The sequence below is a fragment of the Scardinius erythrophthalmus genome (genome assembly GCF_964197995.2).
Source record: "Scardinius erythrophthalmus genome assembly, chromosome: 20".
NCBI classification, from domain to species: domain Eukaryota; kingdom Metazoa; phylum Chordata; class Actinopteri; order Cypriniformes; family Leuciscidae; genus Scardinius; species Scardinius erythrophthalmus.
This window is the reverse complement of record NC_138240.1, coordinates 9,096,396-9,111,411: the sequence shown is the minus strand read 5'-3', so window position 1 is coordinate 9,111,411 and position 15,016 is coordinate 9,096,396. Positions and strand designations below refer to the sequence as shown.

Below are 15,016 nucleotides of genomic sequence, written 5' to 3'. Positions count from 1 at the left end.
GCTACATGTTGAGTGCTAACCTGCTTTATTTCTTATCTGGGAGTGAATTCCATTCAAAAGTGAGCATCTTCTTTTGAATGGAATTGAATGGAATCACTCAAATGTGGCCGTTTGAAAAATCCTACACAAAGCCATACATCACATCTACTTTATTTTGAGTGTTGCCAAGAACATATAGTAAACACAAAATTCATGTTTATACAATAACATTGTCGTGATAACTAAAATTTGTATCAAATAGTCTGTATGTCAGCATTGGTTACAGGCGGTGATGATAAAAGTCAGGATCTAGGTCCAGTAATTCTTTTAATAAAACAAAACTCAAATTAACAAGATACTTAGGTGACTAGAACTGGCAAAATAAACAGAACGGCGCAATCTAATTCCTGGTACACATTGTACGATTTTGGGCTGTCCCAGAGGAAAAATTACCAATTGTGTTGATTTCTGTGGTTGTGGCTCCTAAACAGTGGTAAGAGAGGTTCAAAGACGGCTGTTGTCACGGTCTTGTGACCAAAGATAGAACTACGATAATTTTCTGACAGTATCATCTCACAGTGTGTTTGCTGCTACGGCCTACGTCTACTGACTAGCCAATAAAAACACAACATGAAATGGCATATTGATCAACTTAAAACGCTAAAACTTAAAACTACTTACCTCAAGCTCCATTTGCAAAATAGACATGCCAAGTTGGCCTCTTTTCCCTAGCCATAACCGCATCCATATTCTCCACTTTCGCTTACAGTGCTCTTCTTTTTTTCAGCGCACATAAAAAACACAATTGCCAAAGTGTGATTTGTCTTGCTCTATTTGTTTACCACTAGCGTAAATAGCGCATGCTGATGATGTTTTATTCTTCTACTACCTTGCGTTGTAGCCTATGATTCAATAGGGCTTTTCACATTGTGCTTAACACCGGCTTATAGTCGTTCTAAACACCGCTTTTAACCCTGGGTAAAGGAACGTTTCACACTTGTAATTTAGAAGCGGGGTTAGCACCCTTTTTACCTGGGGTTATGAAACCCTGCAGTAGGGTTAGCACCGCTTTTGCAGTGTTAACCCCCCATTGCAGTGCCAAACTTGTACAGTGTGAAACGATGCAGTGTTAGAATGTTAAAGCTAGATGCTTAGCAACAGACAACCAATCGAGTACATATTTGCTTACTTTGTACAGTCACGGAAACATTGCACATTGTATATAAACAGTAAATTCAGCGTTTGAGAAAAAAAAAAGTCAAATGCTGACAGAAAACGCAACAATGTGAGTGGAGACCATTTCATTCTTACCTTTGTAGTTTGAAATATCCATTCAGTATAAACTCGATTGTACAGTCAGCAATACGAAGATGCACAATAGAGCTTTTATGTAAACAGGTCGCTTACTGCATTCATCCAATCAATGACACTGACCCCGCAAATATGCAGGGTTTAGGAATGTACAACGTGAAACATCAGCTTATGAATACCCAGGATTAATTGTTAACCCTGGGTAAATTATGAGCAGTGTGAAACGTGAAGCAAGATATCCCAGGATCAGGCTTGTGCAAAATTCAGAATTTCAGAATTGGCCTCCATTCAATTCATGAATTGGAATTTGAATTGAATTTACTCTGCCCCACAGGACATTGAATTAAATTTGAATTGGAATGACAGGAAGTGGAATTAAATTCATGGCAATTCAAAGAAATTCCACACAGTCACACAACAGAAAGAATGTGTTGAGTCTCACATGCATTCAGTGTTAGGAAGAATACTTTGTAAATGTTATTGCTTACTGTTATTAGTTACCCATTATAAATATGGTTTGGATTACTTTATTTGGATAACTTTATCAATGCAAAGCAATTTCGTTTTAAGTTGATTAGTAACTAGTTGAATTAAACATTTTACCTCAGTAATACAACTAAATAAAATTACTTTAATTTTGTAATTTAATAACAGAAAATTCATTTCACGTAACTATTTACTCCTTAACCCTGCATACATTTTGTTCTAAAATAGATATTGATCAAATTCTTGAAATAAATTACCCCCTCAGTGTTGTTTAATTAGTTTTGTTCCAATGTAATTTTCATTTCAAAGTAATCACACAAACACAAAGTTGTTTAATGCAGTTATCATTTATTCCAATGCAAAAAATTACTGAGCAACACTGTTGCATCTAATTCTCAATAGCTCCTCAAATGTTTTTTCATTGAGTCTGCAACGTTCTGGTCTGAATATCTTTCCTGCAACACTAAAGATTCTCTCAACAGGTGCAGAGTGAAGTTGTAAGGGACTTCTGAAACTTAAAAAGTCCAGTGTTGCCCATCAAATTGTGCTTTCAAACAAATGTCCACCTCAAATTGTTTAGCAACCATTTGAAATACTTGGTTAAAGTAAAGCATTCTGGGAAATGGAGTCTTGTTCCATCATGTTCCACAAAATTACAATTACAATAAATCAAACTTAATTATTTGTTCTGTGACTAAATGGTAAATGGACTGCATTTATATAGCGCTTTCACAGACCTATGGCCACCAAAGTGCTTTACAAAGCCTCATATTCACCCATTCATAGACCAACGGCGGTGTCAGCCATGCAAGGCGCCAATCAGCTCGTCGGGAGCAGCTGGGGTTACGTGTCTTGCTCATGGAAAACCTCGACACTTGGTCAAGTGGAACCGGGGATTGAACCACCAACCTTTCGGTTTGTAGACAACCTACATGAACCAATGAGCCACTTCCTGCCCCGCATATTATAATGCATTCATAAAGCTTCATTGTTAAACACTTCACTTAAAATATGTATATGAATTTCTTTGAATTTTTATTGAATTGCAATTCTGCTTCCTTTAATTCAAATTCGAATTGTAATTCTAGATCCTGTTTTTGACATCAATTCAAATTCAATTCAAATTCAAGAATTTAATTGGAATTAAGAGTCATTCTCAATTCAATTCTGAATTGTGCACAAGCCTGCCCAGGATACAGTTTACGTAGGGTTTAGAATAACCCAGGGTTAACTAATAAAAGTGTGAAAATCCCTTATAGGTGTCATCATCATACAGTCTACATACATGTCGTACCCAAGTATATTAGATCCATGTCGTACAGTGTGATTTGCAATGATATTATAGAATATCTGAACTTGCACAATCTGTAGCTGGCATACGTACACAGAACTTAAATACACAGACCAAACAATTCAATACAATGAATACCAGGGGCCCGTTCTTCGTACGTCGCTAACTCACTTAGCTGGATTTGATTGTTGGCGATTTGGCATGATCTTGGATTGTTTGGTTCTTCGACGCTGGAGCAGGTTTATTTCATGTTAACAGGATTAGACTGCGGCTTCATAATCGGAGCTGATACGGGAAGTCCAGCTCGGGGATAGTGCACTTTCTGAGATATATATTTTTTCTTGTGACTAGTGAGATTGTCGTTTACATTATTAATTTGTTGAAAACGCACATTTATTTTCGACTTGTCAGAGTCGGGCTTTAACTACAGCACAAACTGTTTGCATTGCCCTAAGATTATTTGCGAGTGGCTCTTTCCTTTACACTATTGGAGATGCGGAGAACTTGATGTAAAGTGCTGTCTGTCGTGTCATTTGGAGTTTACCTGGCGCTTTTAGGTTTTAAAACAGTTTTAGTTTTTTTTTGTGGCATTTCCAAGCCACTTAAGACCCAATGTTGTAAAGCAGGTTTTTTTTAGGCTATCATAATTTTTTATGAAGATCATGACCATGCCGATTACAGTATGTCACTCAGGCTTCACTAACGTGATTGGTACCATAGACTATAGGCTAGACCATAGACTGCCATCAAGGCCTCAATGAAGGGGATTATGTGAACAGAAAGGGGGTTCACAATGTAAATGTGCAGCCCAGTTACTAATGTGATTCTTAATATTCCAGATTAGTAATATTATATCAAATAAAAAAAGGGCAGTTGACTAAAATCTTCCATATCACAAATTTGAAAGCAAAATGGCCAGGATCTGTGTTTAAGAATTTTCAGAGATTCACATTTATGCACATTATTTGAAAGTGGTAAGGAAAGTACCACAATTAAATATCAAGCTCACTGTATTACATATACACTTATGCTGATCCTAACAGAACTGCATTTTTTCATAGGTGATTATGACATGTTCCTGCCTGCAGACAGGTGTTTTATGACCCCATTCCCTGACCCAAACCAGTTACAATGCAGCTCTAGCCAGGACAAGGGCACACAATGAAATGAACTTTGGCTAACTAAAGGGAAGATTTCAGAGTCTGAAAAGTCTGAGGGTTGCACACCTGACAGGGCCTGTGACATTGTTGCATGTGCCATATTACACAACATTGCCAAAAAAAATTGTTTTATTTCAATTGTTCTTTGTAAAGAAAAGCCAGCGGTCAAGTGCCTGCAACAAGAGATATTAAACACATGCCTCATGCAACAAATAAAAAGGAAAAGTTGTGTTTAAAAAAAATTCAGCTTGTGTACTGGCTGTTTGTGTTGTACCTGGTAAAAAACAAACATGATTGTTTAAGACAAATGTTTCAGAAATGAAATTGTGAGAACATGCCACCCAATATCATGTGATCATTAACGATCAAATTACCTATACTGACCACTCAATGTATCCATTGTCAATGGGTCCCTTGTGAAGGAATTCAGTTGCTCAATTTAGTCTGGAATGACCCTGCAAATAGCATCCAACACCAGGCAGAGACCTGAATAAATTGAGTCAAGACCAAGTCCAAATGCTCCCAATTCCATGACAAGTCCAAGATAATATGGTTTTGGGCTGAGACTCGAGATGGACTTGTTCTCGGACTGTGGTCACAGTACTACAATGCTGGGGCCGTATTCACAAAGCATTTTATCTTACCACTAGGAGTACTCCTAAATCGCACTAAAAGATTTTAGCTAGGAGTTTTCTCTTAAAAGTTATTCACAACGCCTTTCAGACCTACTCTTAGTAAAGAAAAAGGACAACTCCTAAACTAAGAGTGAGTCTTCGTTGCTATGGATGACGTCATTACTCATGCACGAGCTTGACTGAAGTGACCACCTTGATTGGCTGATGATTGTAACGCGGGAATGATTCCAAACCCCTCCCCTACGATGATGAGTGACAGGTGACAGGTCTGAGAATGCGTGCGCTACACAAGTAGTGCGAAGGACGGAAGATGATGAATAACTGAATAAATAGCCTAAATTAATAAAGAGTAAGGCAAAACAAATAGCCTAGTAGCCTAATGAAACATATGGATTGATGCAATATCTTTGCAACATTATTGAATTAATCTGTCACTATATGCCTCTGCCTACGTTTGCAAAGAGAAGAACATTTTAATTTGATTCACAATGAAACGTTACAATTAGTTTACATGCAATGAGTAACCTAGTTTTGGTTGTTGTTGGTGGCGTTATTGCATTCCTAGTTATGCCTACAATGCAAAATTGTTCCCTCGCGATTGGAAGCTCCTGTAGCCGCCGCATACGCATTTCAAAACATCGCAACGTGAAATGCCACAAAAAGCGGTTTGTGAATAGGTCTTAGTGAGTTAGGAGTCCTCTCGACTTCTTTTAAGCTGTCCCAGGCTTAGGTGCTACTTTTAGGGCTAAAATGCTTCGTGAATTACTCTTAGTGAAAAAAATTAGGAGTCCTAAAGTTATGAGTGACACGGCCATTATTTTTAGGAGTTGCTCCTAAATTCGCAAGTTAGGAGCTACTTTTAGCCTTAAAATTCTTTGTGAATACGGCCCCTGATCCACATCCTTATAATTTTAGGATACATGCATAGTCGGGACGTTTGGGTGGAACATAGCAGCTTTTTTTTGCCATTAGTCTGTAGTTATGTCAGCCATTAATTAGCTACATAGTAAAAAATGTTGGGTTATTTTCTAACCCAACCATTGGGTTACACATATTGGGTCACTTTGTTGGGTTATTTTTGCCAAAAATCTTTTTTTTTATTGTTTTTTTTTTATTGTTGGGTAATTTCTAGTAATAACCCGGCTGTTGGGTTACATATGTTGTTGTTGTTGTTGTTGTATGTACACTTGTGTATTTTGAATTTATGTAGGCTACACAATTATGTATATTTACATTAAATTCTAATATTTAGTTTGTAATTTAAAAATATATTTGTTGAGACATATTGTTTTATACAAATGAACAATCAAAAGTTTATTAGATAAAAAAAAAATGTTAACTTAACTTAACTGTTGGGTTACTTTTACTTTTAATTAAGTGAGGAAAATTGACTTAATTTGCTACTTACTAGTGGGAAGGACAATATGTTTTGGCTATTTTCCTAGAAAAGAAAGTGTGTACATTTTAAGTCCAACTTTTTAGGAGTAGCACACTTGCATAGGTGGGTTCAAATCAAATAGACACAAAAAAAAACATGAACACATAATATAGTGGATGTTATTGCGCATGTTTTATCAGTAGCTAATAAAGGGCTTGTAGTCTGTAAACACTGCTGACATTTTCTCTCCATTTGGACGCTTTGCTAGGCGCGTTGTGGGGAGACATCCGTGTGGCTGGGGGAGCTGTGCGCTTTTCCCGCGCTTACACGCACCTGCTGGTTACGTCAAATCCTTCCTCTCGCGCCGCCGCAGCACGCCGTCGTCTTGGAAACGCTCCTTCAGCGTCGCAAGCCTGTGTGAGGCTGTATGATCGGATGATGGAAGAAAACAGCAGAGAACATCTCGATACTGGTGTGTAAAATTAAAACACATTATTACATATGAGTCTTATGACATTTTTCTATTGACAGACACGCGTTGGATGCTGTCTGTGCATGTAGAGCGTGCAAATGTAGCCGTTAGGTGCATGATATGAGCGCTTCGTCCATGTAAACACAGTGACAGTTTGCTAACGTTAGCCCAATAAACCGCATTATTGTGATACTCTCCAGCACTCAAGAGAGTCAAGACGTTACAAAGCGTCTATATATTGCGATAACGTTATATATTAACTTACAGCTAGATAAGTCATGAAATGCAACACCACGTGTGCTTATAGTCCAGCCTTGTTAAGGTGGACGCTGGTAACGTTATATATTCAACCTTTAATGGCTTTACTAACGTTACATCTTTACGAGACTACTAGGTTTCCTATGCATTTCATTGTTAAAATTTACAAGACATGTACTCGTTTACCCTAGCTTTACAAGTCCTGACTAACGTTAACTAGACTAGATGTTCACTACTTTGCTAGTATTCACACAAGCAATGCTAGTAGTAATCTGATCAGACAGCCTTTTCTGAAAATTTTCTGAGATTCAACGTCCTATATAAATTCTCTCTCTCTCTCTCTCTCTCTCTCTCTCTCTCTCTCTCTCTCTCTCTCTCTCTATATAAATAAATATATTATGGGACAATCCATAGACACAATGATTTTTATACTGTACAAATTGTATATTCTATCCCCTTACACTAACTCTACTGCTAAACCTACCCATCACAGAAAACTTTCTGCATTTTTACATTTTCAAAAAACATCACTTAGTATGATTTATAAGCAGTTTTCCTCATGTGGACACACACACACACACACACACACACTGGCCAATGCTGTTAGGTTGTTCTTTGGATATTTAGCACTACTTAAATGGTTTGTTCACTCAAAATGAAAATTCATCTTCATTTATTTACCCTAATCTCTTTGCAAACACTTAAGCAGAATGCATTTTTTTATTTCTTTTCTTTTCTTTTTTTTTTTCTCTCGTTTTTTTCTCTCCATACAATGGAAGTGAATTGTGTCTGAGTGCTGTCATTTCTGCCTAACATCTCCTTTTGGCTTGAGTGGAAGAAAGAAAGTGGTAGGCCTACAGATTTGGAGTAAATTAAGACACCATTTTTGGAGAACAATTTCTTTTATAATGTCTGTTTTTTATGTTTAATTTCCAATGTCATTTTTCATGTTATATGTTAATTTCATGTTATATGTTAATCATTTCATGTTATATATGTTAATGTAAAAATAATTCAATGACTCAATAGCATCTGTGTTGGCACTGTTTTTGTCATACACACAGTGCACACTGATCAACAACTCTGTTTGGATGGCCGATTTCAATTGCTATGTTACATAAATATGTTATAACTGTTGCTTAATAATTTTGAAGTCAGCAACAGATTGAGGAGTCATTGCTAATTTTTTTTTTTTTGGTGTATTAAAATGAAATGTGTTTTTGATATTTGAAGCAGTGGGCCAATCACAACGTTTTTGACTTTACTGTATGTACTTCTGAATTTTGTGTGGCAGATAATGAAGCAGGGGGGGAGGATGCTTTGGTTGGGAATGTGAACAAACTGATGATCACCCCTCCAGGATACACTGGACCACCCAAGAAAGGTCATGTCATCTTTGACGCCTGCTTTGAAAGTGGTGAGAGATCTGAGTATTTGTATTTTTAGTCCCTTTTTCATCCCTATACTGAGTGCTGTCATGTCTACACTACCATTTAAGAATATCATTTATTTGAAATAGAATTTTTTTGTAACATTATAAATGTCACTCAGTATATATTTACTGTAATTTTTGATCAGTTAAGTGGATCTTTGTTGAATGAAGGTAAAAAATATATAATAAATTCTAACTGCCCTCAAACTTTTGATCACTAGTGTAAATTCTGCACCATTAGCACAGGATAAAATTGTAAAAATGGACTAAGCTGGAATAGTAAACAGCATTTTAACATTTTAAAATGTACAGTGAGTAAATTGCTGATAAAATATTTGTTTAAAATGTGTACATTATTCTAAAGTCATTAAATATTCATTGTTTATCAGACATTTACAAAGTAAAAGTATATTTTATCAGCAGTTTACTAACACTAAAATGCCATTATAAGCTTGTGCCGAGTTTCATGAGTGTAATGTAACATGTTAACATAAGCGTGTGACGTTGACATGTTCATGATCTAATTTATCTAGTACATAAACAGAATATTAATTTAACAGCACCTTAGTTGAACAATATGTTAACATGGCAGTTAATTATAGATTCAGAAGGATGAATACGGTGAACAGCTAGAATAACCCACTGTTACCACTACAAATGTGATACACCCTTGAATTCCCAGGAGAGCAGTAGACCTCTATCGTCAAACATGTTTGTGCAAAAATCATTGTCAGTGTCTTTTGTTTAACCATACTATTTTAGCATATGGCAGCACAGCCTGAGAGAGACTATTGTCCATGTGAGCAGGGCTTTTAATGGACAATTATCTCCCTTTTAAATGGAGGGGTAAAAATTAAAGTGTTTCATTTGAAAGTGACTGCTCTTGTCGGTCTACCTCACTGAAAACTGTAATTAAAGCAAGTTATGATATTTTAAAGAATGCTTTTGAGTAAATGGCCTTTGTTTGGCACTTTTTGCCAGTCTGAATGAACAGTGATGTAATGAAAATAAAGTGCTTTTGCAGTGACAAGGTCAAGTGGGCAGCTGAGAGCAGCTTTGGACCAGATTGACAGTGAATCAGTATGGCTGGAACAGGCACAATATCATTCTTTGCTGGGAGATTAGGTTCAGGGTCTCCAGCAGATGAGACTCAGCTTTCATATTCTTGACAGCCAACCAATTCACCCCTCTGCGGGGAAAGAGCTCGCCTGTGGCTAGGCTCCCTGTGGGGAGTTTTTTTTTTATTATATAGATTTTTTGGTCTTGGAAATATTCTGTAATAGTACAATTTTTAGGTGGAGCGAGTCATTCTGGTCATATCTGGTAGTTTGGGTTGAATGTTAAACTGAGAGAAAGCAGTTGGTTATGGATCCAGTGTCTGAAACGTAAGACTGACCACTTCAAATCAATTCTAAAGTAACTTGATAAATCAATATGACTGTGACTGAGCAACTCTACCAGAACTAATAATGTTCACATCGTGCTTTAGGAGTTAAACCATCCGTCATCATAGAGATGTTTATTACTGTTATCAAAACAGTGGTGTTCATTGTAAGCTCGCTTGAATGTTGGCGGTAGCCATGTGAAAGCGATAGTCGAGAGTGGATGATGTTTTGGGCGTAGTGGTGTAGGGCTGAAATAAAAGGACATAGAATATTAACATAAGTTACAGAGCCCATGTCAATATAAATAAATAATCAGGATGTTTTATAAGTTTCTCTGTTTTCCCCTCTGACTGGCCCCGAGGACCTCGAGGCACTGATTAATGAACATCCAGCCGCAAGACCAGGATCAGCTAACATATATGACATTACCCCCATGTCTCTGGCTCGGCAAATTCTCTGAATGATTTATGGAATAGATATTAATCTGCTTCCAGTAAATGCATTATCCAAGTTGGAAAATGGAGAGGAATTGATGTTACAGCGCTAATGTCAAATTAATGTCCTGTTGCTGTTTCAGCAAAGCAACACTGCAGTGAAATGATGTTAACCACTTACACTCTGACAAAAGGGAAGCGGCACTTTCTTGGCAACAATCTGGGGTTTTGACGTAAGTGACTTTGAGAGCTGAAGCCCGGTGTCAATTGAAGGACTTAAAGTTGAACAAAGTTTTCAGAGCTAGGCACACCCGGTCATTAATCAAGCGCTCTTCCCTTTATGTTGAAGAAGATGTGGAAATGTAAAGGTTTGTTGCGATGTGGGCTCATTTGTCAGAAGCCACCTGTCAGCGAGTGATAACTTTTCACCGTTCGTAGCCTCTCCTTTGTTACAGTGAAAGTCAGCACCTTCAAAATGGAAATGATATTTAATGCGCAGTCAAAGGATAAAATATCCCCTCGGATAGCCTGTAAAAAAATGTAAATGATAGTATAGATGCATTAGATATCACTTACTCATATCTTGAGAAAAAAAGTTATACCATTTTCCAAAATATATGGCTGTGCACTGTGCAGACAGTTTTAGCAAATTCTAGTAACTAACTAGAAGCAGTGATATTGACAAAATTTTTCAGGAGCGTGACATTTAGTTCAGCTGTTTTCAAAGTATTGATACTTTTAGCCATTCTAGTGAATATTTCATTCAGGCAGTTCATGTAAATTATTCGAGTCACTGTGCAGTGTTTCATGTTCAACTTTGATACTCTCACCCAAGATTGTTCATGTCACTGCCTTTGTGCAACCTCTGATTAAATGATAAACTACATTGTTTTATTTATATACATACATACATACACACACACATATATATATATATATATTTATATACAGTATATACATACATAGATACATACATACATACATACATACATACATATATATATATATATATATATATATATATATATATATATATATATATATATACATACATACATACATACATACATTATATATATATATATATATATATATATATATATATATATATATATATACACTCACCTAAAGGATTATTAGGAACCCTTGTTCAATTTCTCATTAATGCAATTATCTAATCAACCAATCACATGGCAGTTGCTTCAGTGCATTTAGGGGTGTGGTCCTGGTCAAGACAATCTCCTGAACTCCAAACTGAATGTCAGAATGGGAAAGAAAGGTGATTTAAGCAATTTTGAGTGTGGCATGGTTGTTGGTGCCAGACGGGCCGGTCTGAGTATTTCACAATCTGCTCAGTTACTGGGATTTTCACGCACAACCATTTCTAGGGTTTACAAAGAATGGTGTGAAAAGGGAAAACATCCAGGATGTTGCTGTCCTGTGGGCGAAAATGCCTTGCTGATGCTAGAGGTCAAAGGAGAATGGGCCGACTGATTCAAGCTGATAGAAGAGCAACTTTGACTGAAATAACCACTCGTTAGGTATGCAGCAAAGCATTTGTGAAACCACAACACGCACAACCTTGAGGCGGATGGGCTACAACAGCAGAAGACCCCACCGGGTACCACTCATCTCCACTACAAATAGGAAAAAGAGGCTACAATTTGCACGAGCTCACCAAAATTGGACAGTTGAAGACTGGAAAAATGTTGCCTGATCTGATGAGTCTCGATTTCTGTTGAGACATTCAGATGGTAGAGTCAGAATTTGGCGCAAACAGAATGAGAACATGGATCCATAATGCCTTCTTACCACTGTGCAGGCTGGTGGTGGTGGTGTAATGGTGTGGGGGATGTTTTCTTGGCACACTTTAGGCCCCTTAGTGCCAATTGGGCATCGTTTAAATGCCACAGCCTACCTGAGCATTGTTTCTGACCATGTCCATCCCTTTATGACCACCATGTACCCATCCTCTGATGGCTACTTCCAGCAGGATATTCCAATCATTTCAAATTGGTTTCTTGAACATGACAATGAGTTCACTGTACTAAAATGGCCCCCACAGTCACCAGATCTCAACCCAATAGAGCATCTTTGGGATGTGGTGGAACGGGAGCTTTGTGCCCTGGATGGTTATCCCACAAATCTCCATCAACTGCAAGATGCTAACCTATGTTGGTGCTGGAGGTGGTGATGGCGCAGTGGATAAGACACATGCCTTTGGTGTGAGAGACCCGGGTTTGAATCCACTGTGAGACACCAATGTGTCCCTGAGCAAGACACTTTACCCCTAGTTGCTCCAGAGGCGTGCGACCTCTGACATGTATAGCAATTGTAAGTCGCTTTGGATAAAAGCGTCAGCTAAATGAATAAATGTAAAATGTAAATGTAAATGTTGTTGAATCAATGGCACGTAAAATTAAGGCAGTTCTGAAGGCGAAAGGTGGTCAAACACAGTATTAGTATGGTGTTCCTAATAATCCTTTAGGTAAGTGTATATATATATATACACATAGTTAAATATAAAAGAGACTCAGCTATATCCAAGATATATATATATATATATATATATTAGGGCTGTCAAAGTTAGCGCGTTAATAACGCGTTAACGCAAAATCATATTAACGGCACTAATTTTTTTAACGCGCGATTAACGCAGCGCGTATTTTCTGTTTGACCCGTGGCCCAACCCCTAGTTGGAGAAATGGAGATACACAGTGTTGCCAACTTAGCGACACTGCAGACCCCTTTAGCGATTTTTTCCCTTCAAAAAAGCGCCCAAACCATATTTAGTTTCTGAGAATCTACCGGTACCGCCGGTCGGTACTGCTCTCCCAGCACGCGCGCACCCCCCCCCCCCCCTCTCTCTCTCTCTCTCTCTCTCTCTCTCTCTCTCGCGAGCTGGTTATGTCTTAATGGGTCGCGTTTCAGTCACTATTTCATATTCATTCCGTTGTTTGACAACAGAAACAGTAAAATATACCAAAGAAAACAGTTTTATTGAGTATTTAGCTTCATCAAAATGGGCATAGAGAGACACACTAATGTAATAATAAATAGTAAATGTACATTTAGCATTTTCAGAAGAGCTGCCCTGTCATGCAAAAATCTAAACATGTTTGTGTTAGTGAATTGCTCAGTGCAAAGAAAGAGAAGTAATGGGAACCTGGTATTTCTTTGTTCTTTCTATATGTGTCTAATAGACATGAACAAGTTCTTTGAAAAACATCTATGACCTTTGAAACATGTCTCGTCTTCATGCTCTATGTTGACTATGGTTTCAATAATAAACATACATTTGCATAAAGCATCCTCATTATCCATGCCCATGTTGATTAGAGTATAACAAACTTGAAAAGTATTAATTTAAGGTACATTTAGAACAAATAAAAAAATTGCGATTAATCGCGAGTTAACTCATGACAATCATGCGATTAATCGCGATTAAATATTTTAATCGATTGACAGCCCTAATATATATATATATATATATATATATATATATACAGTGAGGAAAATAAGTATTTGAACACCCTACTATTTTGCAAGTTCTCCCACTTGGAAATCATGGAGGGGTCTGAAATTGTCATCGTAGGTGCATGTCCACTGTGAGAGACATAATCTAAAAAAAATAATCCAGAAATCACAATATATGATTTTTTACCTATTTATTTGTATGATACAGCTGCAAATAAGTATTTGAACACCTGTCTATCAGCTAGAATTCTGACCCTCAAAGACCTGTTAGTCTGCCTTTAAAATGTCCACCTCCATTCAATTTATTATCCTAAATTAGATGCACCTGTTTGAGGTCGTTAGCTGCATAAAGACACCTGTCCACCCCATACAATCAGTAAGAATCCAACTACTAACATGGCCAAGACCAAAGAGCTGTCCAAAGACACTAGAGACAAAATTGTACACGTCCACAAGGCTGAAAAGGGCTACGGGGAAATTGCCAAGCAGCTTGGTGAAAAAAGGTCCACTGTTGGAGCAATCATTAGAAAATGGAAGAAGCTAAACATGACTGTCAATCTCCCTCGGACTGGGGCTCCATGCAAGATCTCACCTCATGGGGTCTCAATGATCCTAAGAAAGGTGAGAAATCAGCCCAGAACTACACGGGAGGAGCTGGTCAATGACCTGAAAAGAGCTGGGACCACCGTTTCCAAGGTTACTGTTGGTAATACACTAAGACGTCATGGTTTGAAATCATGCATGGCACGGAAGGTTCCCCTGCTTAAACCAGCACATGTCAAGGCCCGTCTTAAGTTTGCCAATGACCATTTGGATGATCCAGAGGAGTCATGGGAGAAAGTCATGTGGTCAGATGAGACCAAAATAGAACTTTTTGGTCATAATTCCACTAAACGTGTTTGGAGGAAGAAGAATGATGAGTACCATCCCAAGAACACCATCCCTACTGTGAAGCATGGGGGTGGTAGCATCATGCTTTGGGGGTGTTTTTCTGCACATGGGACAGGGCGACTGCACTGTATTAAGGAGAGGATGACCGGGGCCATGTATTGCGAGATTTTGGGGAACAACCTCCTTCCCTCAGTTAGAGCATTGAAGATGGGTCGAGGCTGGGTCTTCCAACATGACAATGACCCGAAGCACACAGCCAGGATAACCAAGGAGTGGCTCTGTAAGAAGCATATCAAGGTTCTGGCGTGGCCTAGCCAGTCTCCAGACCTAAACCCAATAGAGAATCTTTGGAGGGAGCTCAAACTCCGTGTTTCTCAGCGACAGCCCAGAAACCTGACTGATCTAGAGAAGATCTGTGTTGAGGAGT

General features: G+C 37.9%; 1 protein-coding gene across 1 annotated transcript in view; it reads left to right on the top strand.

Annotated features, from left to right (window-relative positions):
- Positions 1-6,678: 6,678 nt before the first annotated feature.
- Positions 6,679-15,016, top strand: part of agbl4 (AGBL carboxypeptidase 4) — a gene marked incomplete at its 5' end in the record, with an annotated part of 352,800 nt that continues 344,462 nt past the window's right edge. The window contains 2 exons of the mRNA XM_081349121.1: positions 6,679-6,712; positions 8,265-8,387. Coding sequence (XP_081205247.1) covers positions 6,679-6,712; positions 8,265-8,387 — 157 coding nt within the window. The remainder of the gene's footprint in view (positions 6,713-8,264; positions 8,388-15,016) is intronic.